Consider the following 26,776-nt stretch of genomic DNA (forward strand, 5'->3'; position numbering starts at 1 on the left):
TATTTGACTAAAAATATATTTTCCAACGATTGTGGGATCCAAATTTATCAGTCTCTCAGACTACATCCCAGCTTCAGGATGCCCTTAGATAGCTGCATCCACACAGCATCAGTGACTGACAGCATTAAACACCAGTGTGACAATAAAAACATTACTCCAGCCCCATCAATTCCTCCCATATGGACCCATGGTTCAGGTTCCAAATGGAGAGCATCATCCAAAAACTGCTGGTTACTTCTTCTGTTCAAGTCTGTCTGCTGAACACAACTGTTATTCTTGCCATTCACAGTAAAGCTACTAACTTCAATGAGTCTGATTTTTTTGCTTTAATGTGGATGTTGGTAAGCACTGAGTTAGCAGACTGAACACGTTGTGTGTTATTAACATCCCAAGTAATAACCCAAACTTTAACACCCAAAAGGACTCCAACTATCAGCAGCTCTCAGTAATCTCTGAGATACAGCCGTCAGTTTTCAAATTGATGACCCCAGAACTGATACTAAGTAGTCCTATGGATTTTAGGCACACATTTTTCCAGGACCTTAAATAAAAGCCATCACTCCCAGCACCTAAAAGCAAATAGAAGAAAATTCTAAAGCTATAAAGAAAAAGCAGCACCAAAATTAAGAACACAGAGTTCTGCCTCTTAGAGGTCTTTCTACTTTTCATGAGCTTTCAGGTAGACCAAATATTGATAACTATGGTTTTATTTGCACTCAGACCTTACAGCGAGCACCTTAATTTTTTTTAAAATGGCCTTTAAATTTCCTGAATGAAGAAGGCAACTTTTTAAAACAAAAGTATTTATCAGCTTATTATATTCAGATCCTCTGTGAGTCAAAATGGCATTCCTTGTTAAATACTGGGATACTTACCTGTGTCAAATGAAGGAAAACCACCTCCAAAAGCAGGGAATCCACTAAAGGCAGAGAAAAATGATCCACCACCTCTGTTTCTGCTTCCCCTTGGACCCCGTCTGCCACCGAAGAAGTCATCAAAAGGGTCGTCTACAAAACAGAACACAACATTTAACAGGTGAGTATTACTGAGTGATTCTGCATTTAATCATTAAGGATTCTTCATTGAAAAAAAGAAATTTCTTGTTACAGATAAGATTTACATTGAAATATTGCTACTGAGCTGAATAGTCCACTAAAAAGCCAATTCCTATGATACTCTGGACAAAATTCTGTTTCCCTTTCAAGCTTAAAAAATAATTACAAAAAGAAGCTGCTTTCCTTATTTTAGCTGTTTAGTATCAAAACCTGGTAAACCTAATGCAAATACTCTTACATTTTTCAGTACAATAGAAGCGGCAAGAGCTACAGAAATAGTATTATTTCCATCACATGCTCATACAGCCTAATACACTCGAGGTATGATAAAAAAATTAATTGAAAGTCAGCTCTGAGCAGTCAGTTGACATTTGACAGATTTAACACTCTTCAAATGCATAATCATGATCTTTACACACCAAGTCACCATAAGGCAAATCCATCATCAAATCCATCTACACAACTCCCTGGCACCAGACTAAGTTTTTCCAAGGTGTGGAATAAAGAGTGGCACTACGGACAAACTAAACTAATAAAGCTCTTAGAAAATGATTTTAACCAATCTTGCAGTATCACACACAGGTACCTAAACTTCCTAGCTTATTTCTATTAAAGATTTATTGTGGATCACCCTGATGAGGTCTCTGAAAAGTAACTTTTAAATAGGTTATATCAATTATTGAAATATAAAAACAGCAGCCAGGGATTGTTGACTCATACTCTTAAAGTGTTCAAAGTGTTTATTTTAGCACTTGCCACATTAAGTACTTCAAACATGTATTCTGATGCACATTTAGGCAGCAAAGTATGGAGCTTTACACACTGTCCCAAAGGGGCACTGGGTCCCTACCAAGCAGAAGGAAGGTGGGAGAAAAAGAGAAATGGGGTCATTTCAAATTCAAGTACAACTGTTACGTCATTCCAACAGCTGCTGTTCCATCCCCATCAGAAAACAACAGTCTCTTTTAAAAAAAGGGTTTAAAAAGAGGGGGAAGGAGAGGGCAGGGATGGAGAGGACCTGTATGGAAGAAAGCCTTATTTTCTTTGTCACATTTTCCTAAAAAATAGTTATTACCACATTTATCTGAAATGTGCTTTTTACTAGTGCTCTTAAAACAAAGAACACATACAATTGCAATCATCTAATAGATACTCAATAAACATAATACTTGCACTAAAATCAGAAAAGTATAGGAACTTCAGCTACTGTCTCCATCAACCACAACTCTCCCCAAATTAGTGTTGTACAGTACCAATGATTTTACCAAGGTTTACAAGTGGGTACCTGATATTGAAAGGTAACAGTTTGAAACACTGCTCAGAATAAGTTCTTATTGAAAAATGCAGAAGTTGGTGATAGCAACGACAGCAATATGAAAGCAAGGGAAAACTCTTATAACCCATGACTGCTCAGAACTACAAACTGATAAAGTGAAGGTCAGAAACGCAGTATTTATTCCACCTCTGGTACTCCCACAAAAATCCAAGCCGGTATATGATAAATCACCAAGTTAACGCAATAGTGGCAGTACTAAAATGCCTTCTGATAATAAAAGGATATCAGTTAACTGCCTGGTCCATTTGCAATTACTTAATAAAGGTGAAACGTCATGACGTATTTATGCCGAACGAAAACAGCCACCAAGGTTCAGACACACACACCCATCAGCAAAGACAAAAAATGCCAAGAACAACAAAATTAACCCTATCCTTCCCCAAGCTTCCAGGACCAAACTTTGATCTTACATACAGTAGACAAGCAAGCAATAAGATTTTTTTTCTTCCTGGGGTGGGGTTTTTTTGTGTTTCTTCAATATAAAGATGACCTGTTATTACCTTTGAAACAAAAGAAAATAAACCAACTCTTGAGCTTGGAAATATGGGAACCTACCACCAAAATTACTATTTCTAAAACAAACACTACACCCATTTAAATAAAGGTATTTTTTTCAGACTAGCATTATCAGCTAGCAAGTAAAATCACTGCAGTTAATTTTTTGCAGCGCAATTTATTCTCACTAGAGTGACTCATAAGTTAGTTATGAAGGTCATTCACTCACGTGTACAAATGATCTATATTATATTACTACCACTGTTAAGCCTTCTATTTATAATTCAATTTTTCTTGTTACCTGGAGTTCAAATAAAAACAAACCAACCAACCATATAAGCTTTGATTTGAATCCTCCACAGTGTATCAGTCTATTCTGCAAGTGAATCTCTCCTCCTCGGCACAACAGCAGCAGAAACACAAAGGTTTTTAAGGGACAATCACAGAATCTCCCTGAGATCCCTGCTACCAACTCAGCTTCTAAGTGGATTACTGCCTACACAAAAACCTAACAGAGACTGGGACATGCCTTAGTAGCCTTTGGCAACCATACACACCAAAGAAAGAGGCCAGCACTCTGTGTTAGCAAATGTCCCGGCCTCAGGTGATTTCTGTTGGCAGCCCTGCTAATAATCCTCCAGTGCTCTTCTAGTAACTCTTGCCAGTGAATGGAGACACTGGAACCACTGCAGAATGCTCAGCAAGATGGATGATGCAGAGACTGGAAAATGGGTAGGACTTTCCTGGGGGAATATTTCTTATTATCCTGATATCCATCCAGGTACAGCATGCAAAGGGAAAAATAAAGAAATAAAAACCACCAACCACAACACCATAAAACACCACCACCCAAACCCATGAGGAGAGAAGGCAGCAGGAGGCTTCTGCATTCTTACTTGCTGTATCCACCACTAAATATACATTAATACAGCAACCTCACATCTATTCAGACCCTGTGTATGCTTTTAGGCCCAAAATCAGGATGATTAATAGTACCACTCAGCAAAATAATAACATTTCAGCCTGGTAGGCCTATTTTTGTCATCTAGCAGAACCTTTCCATGCATGATAACCTTTTCACATAGATGGCTTTTTCCAAACAGTTCAAATGCAGTGAATATTGCAATAGCCAACTGTTTGTTGCATGGTTTTGTTTTGGTTTTTCGTTTGGGGTTTTTTTTTGCCTTTTAAAAAAGTTTTTGGTGGCTTGTTTGTTTGTTTCTAATGACTCCTCATATGATAGTTATTTTGGTACAACTTAGAATCCATGTAATTCCCTGACTAAATATTAGAAGCCCATCATATCAATAAAAGTAAGAAGTAAAAAACAAAACAAACAAAAAATCACCAACCACAAGTTAAGGCCTTTCTAAAAAAGGCAAAAAAAATATATATATAAGTACTATACAACTGAAAAGCTTCGGAAAACCAAAATACTAGACCAGTGTTACCTCAGAGTGTAACTAAATGCTGTCTGGAGATAAAGCCATAGTATACTCTAGTCTGGGTATTACCGAAAGCTTATGGGAGGGCAGAGTATCAGATTCCATTTCAACAGAAATGCTGGAGCACGTTTCTGACACAGAACTTGTGGTGCAAAAAATAGCAAAGACAACAAAAGGTGAAAAATCTCAAGGAAGCCAGTGAGACCTCTAGTCTATCAGCAACAGGAGATGACATGAAGCTGCCTGGGGAAAAAGCAAATGCTTAAGCATAAGCCTGCTGTTACTAGGTAGGAAGATTACAGTTAGAGAAGCCAAAAAATTAATGTGAAGGCTGGAGCACAAAACCCTCAGCAACACAAAAGGCTACACACTAACAAACCCATCTGAAAAGAATGAAATTACAGGTAATGTTTCCAAAAGAATTTATTTAGAAAAATCTTTGCTAATTCAAATGCATGTCTCATTCCTCTGGATAAAACATTAAACCAGCTCACTGTGAACCATGGCATCCTACCTTGCTTTTCTGTAGTCACAAAGAAAGGATTTAACCTCCAAAGTCAAACAACAACTACACTGCATCCCTCTCTGCAGTTCAAAATGAGGTAGGTCATGATTAACCCCACCCACAGGAATCCTCGGCTCTAACACATTTTCCCACTTGCAGCAATATAATCCTATTGCAGAATACTCCGTAAAGTAACTGATAGCTCTTCTTTCCTGCTTTGTGATCATGGAACCAAATGACAAGTTGTATCAATTCATTAATCCAAAAGAAAACACTGGAGTGTTTACATTGTTACATTTCTGTTGCATCCATGAGCTAATCCCACTCAGTATTGGCAAGACTGGTATATCTGAAAGAAAACGGGCAGGAAGGCACCATACCATGAGGAAAGGAGGAAAGAAGGCAAAAATCCGTAATATCTACATTTGAAGCACTCTACAATTCAGTTAAATTTCATTAAATTCATCAAATCTAAGGCATTAGCTGGAATCTCCACAAGATACTAAACAAAATGTGCCCCATTTCCTATAGCAGTCACTTCTACCATGAGACTGGTACCCTGGCAGCTTCTTGGGAACCAGATGAAGAACAGATCAGCAGAAAAGAGCATCTCCAGATGAAAGGAAGTTCAGCCACATCAATTCTTGGCTAAAGTTCACACCGTGGCCATAAAAGCAGCTGTGCTAGTTACAGGGAAGACAGCAGGAAAAAGTGCCCAGTGGTGAAAAGCAGCAGAGGAAGATGCTTTCAGCCACAGCACGATGTGTTGAGCACACTGCAGCGCAATGCCATCATTCACCTCCAGAAAAATCAAGAGCTGAGATAAATCGTGCACCACCAGCAAGTGTTCTCACATGCACACACTGCAGCAGGCAGGGACGCTGATAATCTTATAGGGACAGTATGCAAAAGAATATTGCCCTATAAAAGCAGGATCACAGCTCAGTCACCACTTACTGGGCTACTTCCCCAACCACTACACTTCGTTCCTTTATTCTCTGCAATCAGAGCCACACTGCTGTCCCTGCCAAAACGTGATGCCGAGGAAAAGCTGAACACCCACCCTGCAGACGCAGGCGGGGGACACCGGAGCTGCAGCACACTGAGCAGTGATGCTGAAAGACTCTGCGGAACAAAGCAGACTCAACAGCACCAAGTATTACAGCCTGCAATCAGTTCTTTCTATCAAAAGCATACTGTACGTTACTTTATAGATCATGCCAGAAGAGATTCTGAAATAAGGGTCTGAATAATATGTTTATACAAAGGGCTATAGATGTATGATATATCCAATAAAATAGATATATCCAATAAAATAGAATTCTTGCAGTAGGTATTTCTAGCTTGTCTCCTATTTGAAAAAAGTTTCAAAGACGCAGATTTGCAGTAAGTACACAACCTCATGCTACAGCTCTGGAGCATACCCAGGCACTACAAAGGATATCATCAGAACAAGACGGACCACAGAAACCTGTAAGCACTTTTGCATTGAAATAATGTCATCTTTAACAACAAAATACCACACTGTTGATGCCACTTACTCAGAAGAGACACTAAGATGCTGTTGCAAGCACTGTTGATTCACCTGCCTGGAGTGTTTCTCCATGTTCTTATTAATAACTGCGCACTTCCAAAATACCAACTCAAATAGATGTTTGCCCCACTTGTTTAGGCAAGTTTACCAGTGGAAGCATTTGAAAGTCTTTCTAATGATATATAGCAGAGATCTTGAGATTAGTAATTTCCTAGGAAAAGGATGCTTAATACATTACCTTCAAATGCCATCTATACCATAATTATATAGACAGTAGAGTATGTAAGTCCCACTCTAATCAGCATCTCATACTTACCAAACTGCTGCCCGAATGTTCAGGCACACCTTAAAAACAGAGGAATCTTCCACTGCCACTGTGTAACCCACTCCCCTTGCACTATGTTTTGCATTTGGCCTCTGACCAATTTAACCAGCTAGCTATTCAAGGAAAATTAAACATTAAAAAATAAACAAATAACACCCCCTAACTGTTTTCTTGAGCACTAACAGCTTGAAGTGGCTAAGGATGCTGGAGGCAAGTTTCCTCTTTGGCCAGTGCACTATCAAACAGCTTCTCAATGTGTCTAATGGGATATCAGTGTCAAAGATTAAAGTTTTAAGATGGACATGAGAATTTGGAACTAGGCCTCCACCCTTCAGCAGCAGAAGCTAAACATTATTTTAGCTACACATGGAGCCACGACATTAGTTCCATCTATTGCTGTTTGGTAATGCTGTCTGGGCAGGACAATTCCTGTATTTCAAAGACTTTATTTGAACCTATCAAGTTACTCCTGAAAAATTCACAGTAGTGAGATCTGGACCATTCAGTGGATAATTATGATCTAAGACTGGTGCTCATGAAATACATTTGTGCACATTCATACCAAAGCAATGAATGCACATTAAAATCTCTGAGCACTTCATAAATACCAAAAGCTGCACATTTATGTCAACAAAAAGATTAATTAGAGAGAGGACAATGTTGTGTGAGACAGTTTTAATTGAAAGCCGCCTCCATTTTCAGTTTTAAGCAAATGTTTGATTAACAAATACATTTTACATTAGAATACCTAAACATCATGATTATTCAGAAATGAAATTACATGTGGATTAAAATCATTATCTGACTCTTCAGCAAACCTTTTGCCCCAGCAAGACAACTTTCTGTCCTTGAGATAAAAGGGCTGATGAAGCTACCCCATTCCTAAACGTCCTAAAACACAGATCATGTAAAGTAAGAGCTTACAAGGATTACCACATGCAGATTCTCCTCTTTCCTGTCAGGTGAAGACTCTTCAGCCTGGATGCTTGAAGTAACTCGCTATGCTTTTCCAGAACACTCAGGCCTCATTGTATGTAATCAATATGACAGTAGTCAACCTGCAGTAATTTTGTTATATGGTATACAGTTTTGTTCCACCAAACAACTAGCTAGTTGATGTTCTCTGTGACAAAAATTCAACTTAGATAGTCATATTAATGTCATGTTAAATTTAATTTTACCTTTGGTTTCCAAGAGAAGAGGCTTTTAAATACCGCATAAACCAGGTTTACAGAATTCTCAAGGGGAAACCGCACAGAATGTATATGGATTTATATACATCATGTGGTATTTAGATTAAAATACATCCTGAACTCTACTTCACAAACTAAGAAATCATTTAAGGCATTTATAAAATGCCATCTCAGAAGGCACAATGGGAATACTAAAGTGTTTAGGAACTACAGCAAAACTGTTCAAGATTATAAATTATGTGGAAAGAGACTCCACAAATAGACTTCTCTCAGACATGAAATCTAGAGAGGGCATCCATCTGGAGCAATTTATCACATCACATTAACAACACATTCTACCACAGAGAAAAGCAGGGATGCCTGTGGGATTTACTGAACTAAACATACAGGCATCTAAAGCTGTTTGAAATGCCCAGAAAATTCTGTCTAGCTTCTAGATATTGCTGCTGGTGGATACTGGGCTGCTGTAGGTACCGAGCCTGTTGGGTAATGTTATGCTGTTGTGATAAACCATTCCATCTGTCAATATAATTCCTCCCTGATAATCCCTTCCAACATATAACCCATTCTTGAAGTGAGAATCTGAAAAGCCTCTAAACCAAGACTAAGTCAATTCTTTAAAAGCCCAGAATCACAGCCCAGCTACACCAAAACCTATCAGTTTCTGTTCCATGCAATGCTTGAAGTAGCAGTCTTTAAATTAATGAATGCACCTCTGTTACTAGTGGTAACACTGAAAAACGTCCTTGAAAAGTTTACAAGTAAAATAGAACCTAAACACTACATGGAAGACAAATGAACCAAATCAAGGCAAGCACTATATATAAATTGAGTAGGATATGGTTTACATATAAAACAAACTTAATATAGAGATGGATTTCTTATTTCAGTAGGAGGAAACAGTCCATTCTAATGTCAAAGACAGTCAAAGAATAGAACAGGTATATGGTACAGAGTGCTGAATACCAGTTAACCAGATATTGATACTCCTATGTAGTACTTTGCAATACAAAGAGTGGTACTGCATAGGAAGCATCACTTTTTCTCTTCTTTTATTCCTGTTAATATGGATTATCATTCATTCACATGTCAAAGAGACTGAAAACTGTCACTGGAAGTGCTCACTATGCAAAAGCAGATTGTGCTGTAACAAGGCGTGACAGCAAGTGAGCCCATTTCTCACAAGTTAACCTGCTGTCATATTATCAGATCAACTTTTCAAAAGTACTTGCCTTCATGCACCCTGATTTTTACAAAGTATTTGCATGCAGATCAGCGAAGAGAAATTGTGACTGGCTGAGCTACGTGCAACACACAGCACATAACATTAACTTTGCTCTATTTGGAAGCATTCAGGGTGTCTTCAACAGTATTATAAATTCTCATTTGAAAAGTCTGAAGGGACTCATCAGTTAAAAACCACCACCAAACTCTTCATACATTCTTGTCTTTTCCATAGATGAATTAAGATGCCTCTGCTTACAAAGAAAACTTTCTGTAACTGCAATAGTAGTGCAACGTAGCTCAGTGGAGTTTAAGAGACTCAATTCACAGCACGGTTTTAGAAATTCTTCATATCCACAAATTTACAGGGATTATGCATCTGAATGCTACTCTTTCCATATTCAATGGCAATCAGAAAACAGTCCCACCTGCGTTCTGTGGGCCTCACTATATGCCACTTCAAACTGTATGAGAAGGTGAAAACATCTCAAAGCATTTATTCAGTTTCATGTTTGATTCCACCAGTGCACATTTTCAGAAAGCCTTATAAAACCAATTATAACCTAAGTGACTTCAAAAGTCACTAGTTCCACAGAAAATTCATCAACAAGTTGAAAATTTCTGATTTTTTTAGAAGATAAATTCCCTTACTCTTCAGGACAGAAGCTGCCCACCAGTATTCCAACAAAACAGACTCTACAAGAGCTCTAGTTAACCAACAGAAATAATGATGTTATACATAAAATTCTACTGCTTGCTTTGGGCATTATTAAATGTACTACATTCAGTTGAAAGCACCCAGATTTTCATGCTGTACCACCTTAAACATTCATGTAAATATTGCAGAGATGAGACTGTTGCCAACACTTTTTATAGAAAGCTGTGGAAAATTTGATTCAAGTTACACTTTCCCATCCAATTAGAGAATGTCTTGAGCATATTAAAGCAAAAAAATTTCAGAAAAATAAGAGGTGCTCACCTCAGAGCTTTCTGACTAGAAAAACTGCAAGAGGATTTACTCAGAATCCAAAGCTCAACACAGGTTTTAGGACTCTGATCACTGACACTGTAACTATCTCATGAAGGGGAGGGAGCTTTGAAATGGACTGTTTTCACTAACTGGACTATACCCAATACTGTTGACAGTGTTACTTGCTCTGCAAGAAATGGAACTTGTGCCACGTCACTCACATCTTAAAGCTGACAATGACAGTGATCAATACATGAAGTAGATAACCTGCTTTAGAATAAGTAAATAAATTGGGGTGTTGAGCAACGGGAGAATGTTTCTGGAAGCAAGCCTTGACGTCATCAGTGCAGAGGTCTGGTTTTAAATCCACCCAATCCACAGGGCAAGATACACCAGTTTTCCTGTGCAGGAGTGGCTGAAATAGCTGCAATATCCCAGGAAAACTTTGGCAGTAGTGGTACCTCCATTTGGTAAGCTGGAGACCTCTATGCACTATGTTGTACAGCCTTGTTTCTAAAGAATTCAAGAGCTAAGCCCTCAGGTTCTTTTTAACTCCATGAATATTTAACATGCAAAGTTTAACTTAACTTCTTTAAGGTTAGTCATGAACACTGACATTTTTAGAGACACCAAATTAAATCTCTTGCTGGTGAAGTAAATACAATCAAAATAAAAAACAGCCTACGTCAATCTCCAGAAGCTAGAACATGCCTTACCTATACAGTTTACTCTAGTTGAAGATATTTGATTGAGAACCAACTAGTTTATTTAAAGTATCTTAGATTCAGAAATAAATAAAAGAGCTGAACATCCTCTCCCAGCTCCTCCTCACTAGCTTCCTACTCAACATCTTGCTCAGATTTTTCTAGGTTTTCTACCACTCAATCATAAAATGATTGAGGTTGGCAGGGACATCTGGAGGTCATCTGGTCCAAGCCCTGCTCAAGCAGGGCCACCTAGAGCAGGTTATCCAGGACTGTGTGTAGATGGCTTTTGAGTATCTCCAAACATGATGACCATGCAACCTCCGTGGGCCATCTGCTCCAATGCTTGGTCACCCTCACAGTGGAAAAGTGTTGCCTTAAGTTCAGACAGAACCTCCTGTGCTTCAGTTTGTGCCCACTGACTCTTGTCCTGCCACTGGGCACTGCTGACAACAGCCTGGCTTCATCATCTTTACACCCGCCCTTCATATATTTTTATATATATATATATTGATGAGACTCCACCCTGAGCTTTCTCTATACTGACCAATTCCAGCTCTCTCAGCCTTTTCCTCATATGAGAGATGCTCCAGCCCTTTTTTGTCTTAGTGGTCCTTCACTGGACCCTATTCAGTAGCTCTGTCTCTTGTACTGGGGAGCCCAGAACTGGACACAGTACTTCAGACGTGACCTAACCAGTGCTGAAATCACTCACCTAAACTAAAATCCTCATCTAGTATTCCTTAAGATTTTTCTGCTGCTGCGGGAACAGTGAAGAAGTTGCATGTTCCTAGTTCAGCCCCCGTTTAATGCACCTGTATTTTGATAGATGCAACCTCCAATCTCCCCCTTACTACTTCTGCCTATTTCCCACTGCACCTAATTGCTCAAGTTCTGCTGTTTATCCTCAAGCAGATTCTTCCTTTAGCTACTCATCTAATTCATCAGCTAACCTTCTACTGTATTCAGCCTCCATCCCTTTAACCCCTTTTCTAATCCTTCATTAGTCATCCAACAACTGATGATCCCTGAATAGCAAGCTAAAGAAAGATACAATTAAAATCTGAGCTGAATTAGCCCCTTAATGCTGCCAAAGATAAAAAGCTACCTTTCAAAATATTAAAACATCTACATACATTATTACAGAGATTAATCAATATAAAGGTACTGAACAGGAAGAGAGCTTTGTTTTTCAAGCACATCTCTTGCAGTTTTCAATATGGGACCTTTAAGTAAATAATGAATACAGGATGTGCTCCACTTTAAAGGTCAACATTTTATTGAACACGCCAGCACCTCTGAGAAGACCTTCAACACACAAGAGCAACCACATGAGCAAGCAACATCACAAGCCAAAAGACCATCAGCACTACAGTAAAAAACATTACTTTGACAACTTTATCACATATTACACCCTTTAACTAAATGAAGAATCCAGGCTTCAAGAACTATTTCAGTTATCTGAGCCTTTAGGGGCTATACATCCCACTAGCAAACATGTGACATGAATTTGGGAGACTGTCTAGGTTATATATGCAGCTGTTCTTGTTTTGGTACAAGAAAATCATTCCTCCTATGATACAAGTTCACACTGAGTGCTGTATTGTAGCAGTTACAGTTAACCTGTCCAGTTCAGAAGCTCTGAAAGCTACATTAAATATTTACAGATCAAGAGAAACTATCAAAAGAAACAGACTAAGTTTGCCTGATCCAATTATCGAAAGCAAATTCCAGTGTGCACTTTTTCCATTGTCTGTTAGTTCCATCCAAACTACAGAGACACAGCAGTCATGATTTTTTTCCTTTTTTTCTAAACCAGGTCTTCCAGCAAAACATGAATTGACAAGCCATACCTGTTCTGTACTATCAAGTCAACAAAGAAGAAACAGGTAAGAATTGTTTACCTCCAGTTTTCAGAGCTATTTCTAATAAAGCTGCATTAGCTATGTTTGTTTTGTAAAAGTTTTAGCCACACTTGAGATACACATAACTAAAACCAGTGGATTACTTACCAAAGATGTCAAATGAAAACGGGTCCCTTCCACCAAAAAACTCCCTAAAGACATCTTCTGGGTTACGGAATGTAAATCCAAATTCAAATGGATTATCATGATAATTTCCACCTGCAAAAAGAAGTTAAACTTCAATTACCTTCACCATTCTACTAACAAGGAAGTTCAGGCCTATATAGTATTTGAATAATTATTTCTAAAATTTCTCTTCCCCTTTCAGGTATCACTGAAGTTAAGTACAGGTATTACTTTCTATAATTAATTATCTTTTCTCTGTTTCCAGATATCAATAATGCATTTTAGAACTGAAGAAATTATAGAAACAACTGTAACTTCACTTTCAGACGATCACATTTTAGGCCTTAAAACAGGCATTTCCAGATTCCTATCTTAAAAAGAAAGCTACAGAAAATGGTTTTCCACCAGATTAGAGAAAGTAAAGAACTGCTAGTTGTCAACATACCTCCGCCTCCATTTATTAAGCCTTCTTTTCCATATCTGTCATAGATGTCACGTTTTTTAGCTACAAAGAGAAGTTGTACATCATGTCAGTAAATAGGCACATTGAATTTGAAAAAAAAAAAAAAAAAAGACTTAACTGGTATTCTCAGCTAAAAATCTTCTCAAAGCCAGTTTACTGAGAAAGTTCTAGCACATAACTGATGAACACTTTTATTGAGAATTTCCAAACCAGTTTAGGTTCAGAAAGAACTGGTACTATAGTTTAGACTTGTCAGCATTATTTGTAAAAGTTCAGGTCCTGTTGTACCATTAAAAAATCTCTGGTATTTCACAAGGAAGTTTGCCTTTACTGCAATCTTCACCTTTCCATAGGTAACATGGAAAGCTTTGGGTTGTAAAGGACCTCTGGAATTCAGACTTCTCCTCCAAACAAGTCTAATCTCAAAGTTGGTCAAACTTGCCTGGATATAGCCCTGATCTCAACAATTGCCAAGAAAATTTCACAGTCCCTCTGGAAGACAGCCTCAGGGCTCAAGTATTCTCATTGCAAGCATTTTGCTTCGTCTATCCAACTGGAATGTCCCTTGTTGCAAACCCTGACCACTGCCTCTTTTCCTGTTATTGCACAAGACCAAGCCCATTGTGACTGTTATAAGAAGGGAAGGACAGTGTTTGCATGAGTGACTGCAATAAAAGGTAATGACTGTTAATAAAAGGTAATGAAGTGACGTTAAAAAAAAAAAGCCATTGAGGGATCTGAAACTGCTTGCGCTCTATTATTTCAGAAGACATGGAATGGCTCGCTCTTAATTTCACTGCAGACCAGCCTTCCAGTATCCATGAGAAAGTGGAGAAAAATCAGCTTTACAATACTACATTAGACTGCACTGTTGGTACTGGAAGGGAACCTAAAGAGTTTAAAGAGGCAGATAATCAGCTTATTTTGCTTGCATTGGTGTGGAAACATCAGCCAAAAAAAATCAGTCATGGAATCTGATTTAGACTCTTAATATGCTATTCCCACTGGATCTCTTCAGTGAAAGATGTTTTTGAAATTTAAATAGCATTATTGAAAGAATGTGCAGATACCTCAAACAGCTGCTAAAAAGTAAAATACTTCTGACTAATAGGAATTAAAATTTTATATACTGGTCATTATCTCCAAATAACGGAAACTTGCAATAGGTTCCCATACACATCCCTCCTTCCTTGCTTGCCCAGCAAAGTTTGGTACATTACCCATGTTATCTTTGTAGAAAACAATTTTTAAAGAAAGGAGGTTAACCTACCCACCAATGCAAAAGAGCAAATTCTGAAAAGGAGCAGGAAACGAGGAAGACCTGAGGGCTCGCAAACCCAAAGTTCATCTTGAAAAATAAAACGCTCTTGAAACCATGGGGGAAGTGTGTTCTATGATCACCCAATTTCAGTATTCTTTGCTTATGCAACCCCTTACAAAACTATTCTGCCAAAAACATGTATTCATTCAAGCCTGTAATGGTGTCAGAAAGCTTCATTAAGTCTGAGGAATAGCTGATTGCCTCTCAGCCACGGGGCTCAGCGTTCAGACACCCCTGGTGCGCAAATGATTGTGAAGAAACCTGTAACTTAGGATTTGGTCTAGATCCAAAAACAGGCAGTATTTTCAGAAGGTGTTCTAAAATTCTAGTAGTGTACTATTTCCAAAGAACTTGAAGATCTGTATAACAAGCAGACCAGTATCCTATTTTTATCTTGCTCAAAAAAATGTAATTACTCTGGAAGACAAGTGTACAATGCACTGCCCATAAATTAAGTTCTGTTTCTCCCATGACAATTAATTAGCCAAACCAACCAAAGAAACAGGGTGTACAAGACTGCAGCTTAATAAATCAGGCCAAACTCTGCAAGGTAATCTAGATGCTGCTAGTGCTTTAAATATAGCTTTCCCATGCTCACTGGTCCCAGGTGCAATCAAGGACACTTCAGAAATAGCATACAGACAGCTGCAGTCAGTTACAGGGGAAAATAATCAAAGTGGCTTAAATCACTTTGTTATGATTCAGACTCCTTTTGCCAGAACACTAGCAAAACTTAATGATACTTTTCAAGCAAAAAGATAGTGGTGAACTATAAACTGAACTCTTGCACCACATGGGTCAGCCTAAGCAACTGTTTCAGAACAATTTAAAATATAAACACTCGCATTATCACAGTTGACTGAATTTACGGAATTCACCCAAACAAAATCCAAATTTTCAGCAAGGTTTACAGAATGCTTTGACTTTGTTGAGACTAGATTAACTAGACACAGTACACCCAGCAGTAGATACTTCAGAGCTTGCCTAGCCTAGTTTTTATTGGATAAACACAATGACTCCCCTATATTGACAGTAACACTGGCTTTACTTCAGAAGATAAAATGCATCTTAGTATTCACAGACACCTCTTCAGAAATTCCTGAAGAGGGGCTGGCAAACAGAGGATTTCGATTTCTAGAAGGAAATTGGTTTGGTTACTTATCCGGAGTGATCTCAAACTTTTTGTTTCAAAATTTCTGTTTATTCTGCAAGTTTCTTTCTCTCTCTCCTTTCTTTTGAAAAGGAAGTAGTTGAGTTGGATGGTAAACTAAAATTACAATATTCCTTTAAAGCACCATGCATCAGCATTTTCAGTCTGATACCCATACTAGAGACCTGCAGTTCAATAGCCCTTTTCGAATACCTACCATCTGACAAAACTTCATAGGCCTCAGCGACTTGTTTAAATTGCCGTTCTGCCTCTTCTTTATTGTCTGGATTTTTATCAGGGTGCCATTTTAATGCCAATTTACGGTACCTAAACAGAAGGAAAAAGAAGGATATTTTACTCTGAAATGAAGGAATATTCTGTACAGAGAAACACAAAATGTTTCAAGCAAGTTGTCAGAGATTAAAGTATTTAGAAACTCCCCAGTGCTTTGTATCTTGTGTCTAAACCAGTACCAACAGATTCTACAGGTATACAAAGAACCATCTACTCAGATCCACTTTAAAGAAAAGAAGTGGGTTTGGGGTTCTTTAGTTATTTTGAGATTATTCCTATGCATTTCTGATGACCAACATCTGGCAGGTCTAAGCAAAACATTCCATAACATTTCTGCTATGGGCTTCTCCTTAGAGCTCCGTAATTGTTCAATACCACAATCAACCATTGGAAGCATCAAGAGTACAGTTCTGGTACAGACAAAGATGACAAAGCTCCAGGAGTACTCTGATACCAAACTGTGGCAGCACCCTAAATTCAGTAACTTCTTTGACTGTTACACCTGCACACAACTCCTATCTCCTCAAATGAAATATTTTAGGCAAAGTATTCATAACTACTTAAGAGGGGCAAAGCCAGTCTTGCACTTAGGTTGGTTTGGAGTGTTTTACATGGAGTCATACAAGATCACAGTTCAAACATTTGAGTTGGCAAAGTAGTATGTGCAGGAATTAGGTAAAGAACAAGGGAGGACAAAAACAAACTTCCACACACTAGTGCAATTTGATTAAACTCAGGCCCCTCAGAGAAGGCAAAAGAAATACAGTATTTCCAGGTCACTTGAAACTGTAATTTATTGTCAGACAGTTTTGGTATACTAGAAATGTGTATTACATAAATGTTTCCTCCCAATTGTTTGTCGAAAAGTAAACAGTATATTTTGAAAACATTACAAACACCCATCTTAAACCAGGATATAAACAGTAAATCTAAACGAAGAACTGTATTTAATTCCTTTGAACACTCCTAATTTAAACAGTGGTGGATTTTTTTAATAGTAACAGATGTTCAGTCCATCAAAATGTAAGCACAGAAACCAGACCTCATGTTAAGAAAGAGCTAGTATCCAAGAAAGCAGCATGCCAAATATTTCTTAATAACTTTGAAAAATCACCCCTGCAAATGGAGGGAAAGACTAATTACTGCAATTCAGCCAAAGAAGAAGGGTCTGTCACTGCCTGCACCATCTCAAGTCTGGAGGCACGCTTGTACAGAAATGTATCAAAAACCAGTGACTGACAGCATTTTCACTTAAGCAGTACTCAGTATTCTTTTCCCAGTTTCATAAAAGTGAGCAAATGCTTTTTATTCAGAAGACTGAATATTTCTCTGTTAGCAAAGGTATCACCTGGGATGACTGCTATTCATCCTAGCACTGACAAAGTCAGTATCCAGAAACCATGTGATTATATTTGTTCCTTAAAATACATAACATATATATTTAACAGTGATACTTACGCTTTTTTAATATCTTCTGCTGAGGCATGCTTTTGCACTCCCAGAACTTCATAGTAATCCACCATGTTTCGGTAGTTGTCTTGTTGGCCTTGTTAACAACAGCTGAGTCCTTTCACGTCCTGTAACAAGAAGAACTTGTAAATTAAACTTGTATAGTAAAGCTACTTCAAGAAAGTCAGGTAGCAGCCTAGTACCTTCCAGTTCCAACTCTCATCTGAGCAAGCTGCTTGTTTTCAGAAATTTGAACGTTCCAAACACAAGTAAACAGGAGGTTCCTGAAACAAATTAGGCTGAAATGCAAGATTTAATCACTATATTAAGAAAAGCATGAATAGTGTGTCATCATTTCGATATGTAAACACTGAATGCAAAAGAAACCACCTATCCTGTTTATGTCATCTGACACCTGTGTCATGTCTTAAGCACACATGAGCATAAACAAAGGGCCACATCTTTTCTATCTACTGTTCAGAATATTACTGCCACTGAGATACTCCCTTCAAAAAAGCAATGTACGTGCAGGAGTACCCAGTTTAAATATACTGAGAACATAACTACACAGCAATGTATTAGTCATGTTTTCTTATCTGTGCACCAAGAACAAAAATTCACTGAAATAACTTTTTTTCAATCCCCTCAAGTCATTCAGTGTTTTTTAATTTCAGCCCAGGCAGTGTCTCATTTTCATGTTCTTTCACATAAGTGCTGAAAGAATTAAGCATGATATAGCCCAATGAAATCTTCTGAAATCAACTCATTGTGCTAACATTACATGTATCTTTCAACATCCTGGAATACAAACATTAAAGAGACTTCATTTTAAAATAAATTGGTACATCTTAAAAATACTTTGCTGTTGTAGGTTAAAGCTTAATTAACTTTAATTAGGGATGTGGCTATACACACATTTCCTCAAATGGCAAAACCAGTTTAAGAAATACCCTGCCACGCTACCTCCCCCCTCTCAACTACTCATAGAAGTAAATGTATTAGACAAGCATGTGTTTTTTTAAACCTAGTTAACATACAGTCCCCACAAATACTTAGAAAATTAAAGTGTAGTGGGGTTAACAAATCTCTAATTGACTTTGCCCTTTGAAGAAACCTCCACACTGAAAAAAAATAGTAAAGGTATAGTTAATATTCTAACCAACACCAAGGAAGTTGTGAGACATGCATTAAAATGAACATTGAGAATGCCAAATAGTAATGGCAGGGTTCAATATGCAAACATAAAAATGACCAAAAATATCCCAGGGTATTTGCTATCAACCAGCCTCACTAGTTTTGCTGTTTCCAAAACAATGATTAGGAGAACAACTCTATGAATACACAGGCAAGAAGCAAGGTTAGCGTGGCTTTAGTATGTTATCAAGTCCTGTAGCCAATCCTTATGAGTAATAGCATATGTGGAACGTACTGTTTACAGAAAGAAATTAAGAGGGGGGACCAAAAAAATCTAGTATGAGTCCAGCTTAAGGCTAGAGGTCAGAACCCCTCCTAACAAGAGACACTGGCCTAAAATGAATGAGCTAACAGCAGGAAGCCACAACACATAAAAGTACATACCATACCGCTAGGCTTTTTTTCCCATATTTTGCATTTGTTTGGTTTTTTTTTTCTTAAATACAAGACTTGCATTAACACTCCTCCCAATTTAGGCAGATATCTTAGAGGGAAAATCAAAACTCATGCTTCTAGCTAGAATAAGCAGGTAGGAAAAGCAATTTAGATCTGAAAAATAAAACTCATCTTTCTCTAGAGAACTCTGCTGAAACTGGTAATCATATTGATTTCAACATATCTTTATTTAAACACTAGACGTTTGTTTAAAAACAGTATTGCAGTGTTATAAGCTCAGACTCAATATATATACACCAATACATCCTAAACCACAGAAACCTGAGACTGGGACAAAAAATGAGTGCTGAGACAACATGACTAGCGCTTACTAGATTGCTCTGACCCAGAAAAGCAACTCCTCCAAGAACAGAGGAATTATTTGTTTCAATGAAATGTCCGGCACTTACATATTCTATATTTTATCTGTTATTGTTCAGTTTTTACTTGCCACTAACATGAAGTCTGGAATTAAGACAAGTCAGCAACCAACCTCTGCCTCTAATCTTTCCAGGAAAATAAAGTACTACAAATAGTCACTCAAGAAAAAAACCACCATCAACTTATAATAAAACAGAAAATGGCTGATAAAACTATTGACCTTTTTGAAGTCTAGCCAGAATCTGCATGGTCAAAATGCCTAGATGATTCAAATAAGCAAACCATATACCTTCCTGCAAAAGGAAATCTCAACTGTCCTAACCAAAATGACACAACAAAAATCTTCTTCCAACCCAAATCTGTCAAACAATTGGTCTCCAAATATACAAGCAAGGCTCATTAACTAGGCATTCATTATTGTTTTTCCAAAGCCACCAGGAAGCCAGCCCACATTAGCTAACTCCCTGCTTCCAGCCACAGAAAATCTTCAAAGTCTCAGAAAAAAAAAAAAGCAAAAAAACTCCAGATGAAAGAAGTTGTTTCATGGCCTTCACGTTTGCTTGCAAAAAATCTACAGTTACTTGCGTTCCTAATTGCACTGTGTTTATAGGATGCTATCAGCTACTCTAACTCCTTATTCAGAGCATGAACAAATCAAACATCCAAACACTGATATGAACTAGAAGTTTCCGTAGCTTATAGATTTTCCAGTCATCAAAGGAGAAGTCAGTGTTGTGCTGGTGTATCGAGCAGAAGCCCTGAAGGCTCGTCCTGACACAAGTGACAGGGGTACATGACCGGACCTGAGACCTCTCTCTTGCAGCACAGCCCAGAGCTCGACCAGTTCAGAGCTATCTTTACAGCATAGTCCTCAGCAACATAAAAGGCATGAGAAGAATTACAGAAGACTGATACGTAGAGAGCTATAAACTTCTATAAGATGAGATGACAAAGAAAAAAGTAATCTGATGCACAACCTGCAGGGATGACAAAGCAGCACCCCTTCCATACTGAAGGGAGGAAGGAAGGCATCCAAACCAGAAATTCTTAAATCGGTCAGAAGGGAATTCAGACAGCAAGGAACGTGCGACCTTTGCAGTCGGCCTGGTCAGAAAAAGTTATCTATTTCTGGCCATGAAGCAAGAGGGCAGCACAGAGAGTCCTGAAAGATGCCAGAATAGCTCCAGCTTAGTGACTGGAGCAGTCACCTGCGCAGAGGGAGCTGAAGTTCCAAATTCCTGATTCATGCAATCCACAGCAGCAGCCAGTCATCAACATCCTGCGCAAGCCACCCAGCCGCCCCATCCTGGTCCCCGCCTGCTTTCCACAAACACAGCTCAGGGACTGCAGCCTGCTGGCAACACCGGGAGAATAAATACCTTATTCTGAATCCCAGCTGAGCTTGAGCTTGTGCCTGACCTACTCAGCAGCAACTGAGCAATTTAGAGATGTCTCTGGTATGTTAATAGATGATGCACACACTTGGGGATCTTTGGAATTGCAACCTGTGATTAAAAAAAACATTATTTTTCACATTCCAAGAGTTTTTACTAGAAAGCAGTAAGTCAGCTGGACCTGATGATGTTTTACACTCCTTAAACTATGAACGAGACTACAGCAGCATTAATATTGTGGTGGATTCAGGACCATACAAAGAACAGCAAGCAACACACACATACTCAAAGTCTTCTATTATTTCTTCATTTAATTTTTATATAGCTAAGACACCTTTGCTAAGCTTTTTTATTATTTATGGTATGGTAAATTCAGAGACATTTACAAATATTTTCAGTCTTAAAGTAATAAACTTCAGACGAAGTTCAGTCACTTCATTTGCTCACAAGCTACAGATTTCAAATGTAATCCATTAATTGTAATTACTGGCTGATATCTCTCCAAGTTACCCATCTAAAAGAAGGGTAAATAAAGAACAACCACAAAGCACTAACTCTCTGCCAAGGCTTCCAAGACACACCTGTACCGTTGGCTCAGGGAGTCCTCACCGGTTTGGAAAGGTCACAGCCTTTAACACACAGATCTTGGTTATAGAAACTGCCTTCTGGTGTCATCCTACGTCTCAACCAAAACAGATAAACCTCACACAACAGCTCTTCAGAGCAGAACACCACTCAGGCAACAATCAAATGCATCTTACCTAGTACAACTCAGTAACACAGAAAGCTACCTAAGTCCTAAAACCTTGGCCAAATCTCTAATAAATGAAAAGATCTTTGTCAATTCTAGCAAAAATATCTGGGATGTGCCGTATGGAACTAAGCTGAGACCATGAGCAGTCTGCTGGCTGTGCTCGCAAAGGTCCCCGGTGCTAGTGCTGTACAAGTGCTAACATAAAAACACCCACACTGTACATCAGAACACCTTTGTAAAAGGAAGTTTGAGAATGCTAAGGAACTGAAAGAAAGCTACCTTAACTCTGCTGACTATAGTAATACAGAGCAAGAAAACCTGTTTAAAGTTTCTGAATAATTAATCTGACAAATACATTTAAACAATGAACCAACATAATTTTTTCTAACCTATCTACAATATATACACAGTGTGGTGCAGACTGAGGTATATTAAAAACGTCAGTATTTTTAACTTCTACTTACCAAAACTTTGAAAAGCTGTCACAGTTTAACTTTGTTCCCCAAATTTATTGTTTAATGGAAAAATGTAAATTTTCCACAAAATTAAAGTTAATAAAACATCCTTAAATATCAATGTTTACACTCATTACAATAATACTAACAAAACATCCCCATGAGATTAATCTAATTAAATGAACATTCCAAAAAGCTTAGTTGAATTTCATGTTTGTGCTAAACATCCTGGTTTACATTAGAAAACAGAGTGGATTTGAATACAGTGATTATTATAGGAGAAGGTGCAGTACATACAGGAGAAGAGGTAGCTAGGCTGACTGCGTTACCTTGCAGTTCAGGTCGCATTAAAATAAAATAAAAAAAAAAAAAAACCACAAACACAAAACCAAACACCACAACAAAACAAAGCCGCTAGCTGTACAGGGGCCACTCACTGCCTCAAGGCAAGAAGTTACAAAGACCCCTGTCCATCCCTCTCCTCCCCAGGGAGAGCACGACACAACCAGCAAGAACCACAGGGTTCATATTACTGTCTGGCAGCGGGAAAGCCTGTAGAGGGCAATATGTAAGAAACTATTAAAAAACAATTAACCTACCAAAAATAGAAAGAGAATAAATCAAAAGTCTTCATCTGTGAAAGAAAAGTAAACTAGCTGACAAAAACTGGAATAGGAGCTGATGAGTGATCAGGCTGCCCTCACACCCGGGCTGACACTCTGCTGCTTATCCAGCTGATCTACAAGCAGGCCCTAAATCAAGGGGCACTTATTCACCAACTCTCCTTAAAGCAAAGGGGCATTTTTCCAAAACACAACAACTCAGGTGTCCAAATTTGGAATTCTGTCATACAAATATCTGGAACACTGGTACCCTCCTAAAACTAACCATAAAAGGCTATTTTATACAAAGTAAAAATATTCCTAACTCTTTTTAAAAAAAGTATGATCTGTGTTTGATTAAGCGATTAAAAACAGTGAAAGCCTCAACTGGCAAAGATCAGGTCTAGAAAGTTTCAACCAAATAATCACATGCAACCAGATGATCCTTCATGGAAAAGAAAACAGTTCAAAGTTTCTACGTACTTCCCTTGAAGTAGTTGTTTGAGTCACAATAATTTTACTTAAGCCAACCAGCAAAAAAAAAGTGTTACATTAAAGCAAACACCCATTTCTTTTTCAGAACAATGACAGGGTGTCACAGATTCAAACTACATTTTAAGACAGAAAATAACTTCTTCTAATGAAAAGAATTAACGAAGTTTTAACAAAAACTGGCTGCAATGTAGCTAACAACAGCTTCAGGCTTATCGTATGAGCTACGAGATCCTTGTGAAGTTGTGGGTCCTCACTAGTATCAGTGGGATATCGGTACATACTCAGAACAAATAGAAAACAAAACCTACAACTGCAGGAGTAAAATGCATACACATGAACTATTTCTTCCCTAGCAGTTAAATAAACAGAAGCAGAATAATGCTTTCATTAAGTCCAAACTTAAGAAAAATCTAACAGCCATTCATAGGTAGTATTTCATTCAAAAGCAAAGCAAACATAATTTAAACCTATTAATATCATCAGCTGCAGTTTTAATTAAAATCTATCTTGAAATAAATGATCAACAGATATAAAATCCAACAAGTTTTGACAAAGTTAAGTAAATGTCTCACTAATCTTTCCATTCTTCAATAAATCAAGACAAAGGAATAGTTGCTGACAGAAAATGCTTTCAGGACAGAGCTGATGGGGTTCCTTATAAAAGCTACTAAAGTAAAGAAGCACTTCCTACTGAAGGAGCAAAATACTACAAAATTAAACCTCACACAACAAAGTTGAAATTAAGGCAATACATTCCCTTCAAAACATCATCATACGGTAAGAAACAGTTCGCTCAAGTCTGGAAGTCCAGTGTATGGACGTGATGGAGATCACAGAATCATTTTGGTTGGAAGAGACCCTGAGGATCAAGTCAAACCATAACCTAACCCTAGCACTAAACCCTGTCCCTAAGAACCTCGTCTAAACGCCTTTTCAACACCTCCAGGGCTGCTGACTCCAGCACCGTCCTCTAGAGCCAGGAACACAAGAGCTGCTCACGCGGCTACAGGGGCGGCTGCGCTCGCTCTGCTCAACCTGCAGCACATCCGGACTCACGGTAACACCATCATCACCCCCATCCCACACCACCTCAGCTCAAAGACCAAACTGCGCCAACGGGTTAAGCACAAATGTACAGCTGTAGTAGTCCTGAAAGTTTTACCTTAATTTAAAAAATAAATAAATTAAAAAATAAAAGAAAGGAAAAAAGTGCTTCCTTTCTCAGTACAGCCCAAATACTATTAGGGACTCATATACCCTTATTATTGAAATGATGATTTAACATAAATTATTTCCTCTCTCCACGTACATTCCAAAACTTCTAGTAGATGAAAGCAAGTATACAGTAAGTAGAGACAAATGTATGTATTTACTAAATAGCTAAATAGCAAACCACATTATTCCTCCAGCTAAAAACTCTGTGTTACACAAAACCAAGGCCTTGCATGTTCTTCCACAAAGTCCGCTCAAGATAAGTTAGTAAAATGCACCAATCTAGGAAAGACAGAAGAAAATACCACGGATAAATGCTGTTTTGGTAAGAATAGGCTGTAGTCACAAAGCACAAGTGCTAAAAAGAAAAATCTGATGGAGAATTTCTCCTCAAATGTCTGAGATTTTTAAAGAAAATTTAATCATAAATTAATTTGCATTTCAAATGGTCTCTTGTTCTCCATGGAAAAGGTAGCACAAGAACTAAGAGGGGAAAACAAAATTAGACTAATATTATGCACTAGCTAGCATTTTAGTTGTTTAAAATAATAAAAAAACTAATCACAGAAGCAAAATCTGTAAATACATTTACTCACTGGTCCCAACAAATCTTCTTTGACAACATAATCCAGCAAACTAAGTGGTACTTGAACCACCAGGCTCTCAATCATCGGCTGAACACAAAATCCTCCTAACTAGAGCACAAAGATCTCCAAAGAGTAAACAAAAAATTAAGGTCAGCAGTAACCGCAGCCTCAGAGGACCAGAGAGGCAGAGCCTAACTAGGCTGTTCCCTCTGTGTCAACACCTTGTTCTTATCACTTTTTGACACTTTACTTCCTAAAAACTCAGGGCTTGATCACTGATCGACTATGTAATGTCACAAGCTTAACCATTTGCACATGAGCATTGTTATAAATTTAGCTTCTCTTATGTCGCTGTGCCCAAATGAGACCCAACCAGGCAGTTTGTTATTATCAGAATTCAAAACAAGTTTGTTCAGCATTTTGAAGCACCTTTTCTAATGCCTTCATTAGAAGGGCTCAAGCCTGCAGCACACGTTTTCGGCAGCCCAGGAGAACTCTGACAGTAAAACTAACACAGCATAAAGCGTTGCTACAAACAGGAACATCGATCATAAGCAACTCCACTTCCCAACTCACCGCCCCTTCAGAAGCCCAGAAAATACTACCAACAAACTACAGCCCTTACCTACCAGTGACAGTTTTCAACTCAGCTGGGAACTTGGCAACAGCAAGTTAAAAACACAACCACCTTCCCCCACAACAAATCTTACTACTGAATCTACTCCGAGTTCATAATCGCAGAAGATAATTTAATTAAACCACTTCTACCGGAGGAAAAAACACGTTTAGTTTACGAGCATGCAAAAAAAAAAAACCAAAAAACAAAAACCAAACAAACAAACAAAAACCAACCAAACAAAAAAAAAAAAACCAAAACAAAAAACACGTTGCAAAAAAAAAAAGACTTTGAGTAAAAGGTCTGTTCACCACACTGAAGAGCGAACTGGCGCTCTCCCTCACCTTTCTGTAACCGAAACCTCTGCAAGCAGAAATAGAAATGACGATTTTTTTCTCTGCTTGCGGCAAGCGGGAGACAAATCCGCCCTAGGACCGCACGACGCGCAGCTCCCCAAGCGCATCTCCCCCGCTCCGAGCCGCGGGACCGGCCCGACGCAGCCGCTGCGCCCGGGGCGGCTCCCGCACCGCCCGCCCACCGCGCCAGAGACCCCGCCGCCCGCCCCGGCCGGCGCCACGCACCTCCCACCGCCCGGGAAGGAGCCGCCGAGGCCGGCAGCGCTGCCGGCTCCCCGCGGGGACACCCCCCGGCCGCTGCGCAGCATGGCGGCCCGGGCCCCCACCGAGCCGGCAGGCCCCGTTACCAGAGACACCGTTGCTAAGAGCCGAGGCCTGGCGCAGGCACCGCGGCGCCGTCCCGCTCGCTCCCCACTTCCCCTCGGCCGAACGGAACGAGGCCCGTTCCGGGGCGGCCTCGGCCCCGGCACTCACCCGGCGCGGCCGCCACCTCCCGCCAGCAGCCCGGGACAACGGCTCCGCGGCCCTCACCTCAGCCGCAAACAGGAAGCTCCGTCAGCGCGCGACGTCGCTTCCGCCCGGCTGTTTCCGGAAGTTTCTCGAAATGCCGCGCTGCCCGGGCCCTGCCCGGCCGGGCGCAAGCGGAGCCCGCCCCCTGCCGGCGGCCGGCGGTGCTGCAGCGGGGGCGGGGACATGGGGCGGGGCTTCCGGCCTCACAGAGCGGTCGCTCCTCTGTCAATCAGCCCGGGGGGGGCGGGGCTTCCCCAGGGCCCACTCACGGCACCGCGGGGGCTGCGGGCGG

At 39.2% G+C, this 26,776-nt stretch overlaps 1 protein-coding gene across 4 annotated transcripts in view; it reads right to left on the minus strand.

Annotated features, from left to right (window-relative positions):
* The window catches only part of DNAJB6 (DnaJ heat shock protein family (Hsp40) member B6), a 63,252-nt gene extending 36,693 nt beyond the window's left edge, over positions 1-26,559 (minus strand). For 2 of the 4 annotated variants that reach the window (XM_082046756.1, XM_082046753.1), the window contains exons 1-6: positions 26,449-26,559; positions 17,503-17,621; positions 15,968-16,077; positions 13,262-13,321; positions 12,799-12,909; positions 876-1,007 (exon numbers count right to left, since the gene is read on the minus strand). In XM_082046756.1, coding sequence (XP_081902882.1) covers positions 876-1,007; positions 12,799-12,909; positions 13,262-13,321; positions 15,968-16,077; positions 17,503-17,567 — 478 coding nt within the window. In that variant the 5' untranslated portion in view covers positions 17,568-17,621; positions 26,449-26,559. Of the gene's footprint in view, positions 1-875; positions 1,008-12,798; positions 12,910-13,261; positions 13,322-15,967; positions 16,078-17,502; positions 17,622-20,882; positions 21,009-26,448 lie in introns of all 4 variants that reach the window. The other 2 variants (XM_082046754.1, XM_082046755.1) reach the window with 2 other exon arrangements.
* Positions 26,560-26,776: the final 217 nt, after the last annotated feature.

This window comes from Streptopelia decaocto (assembly GCF_964273445.1).
Source record: "Streptopelia decaocto genome assembly, chromosome: 2".
Taxonomy (NCBI): Eukaryota; Metazoa; Chordata; class Aves; order Columbiformes; family Columbidae; genus Streptopelia; species Streptopelia decaocto.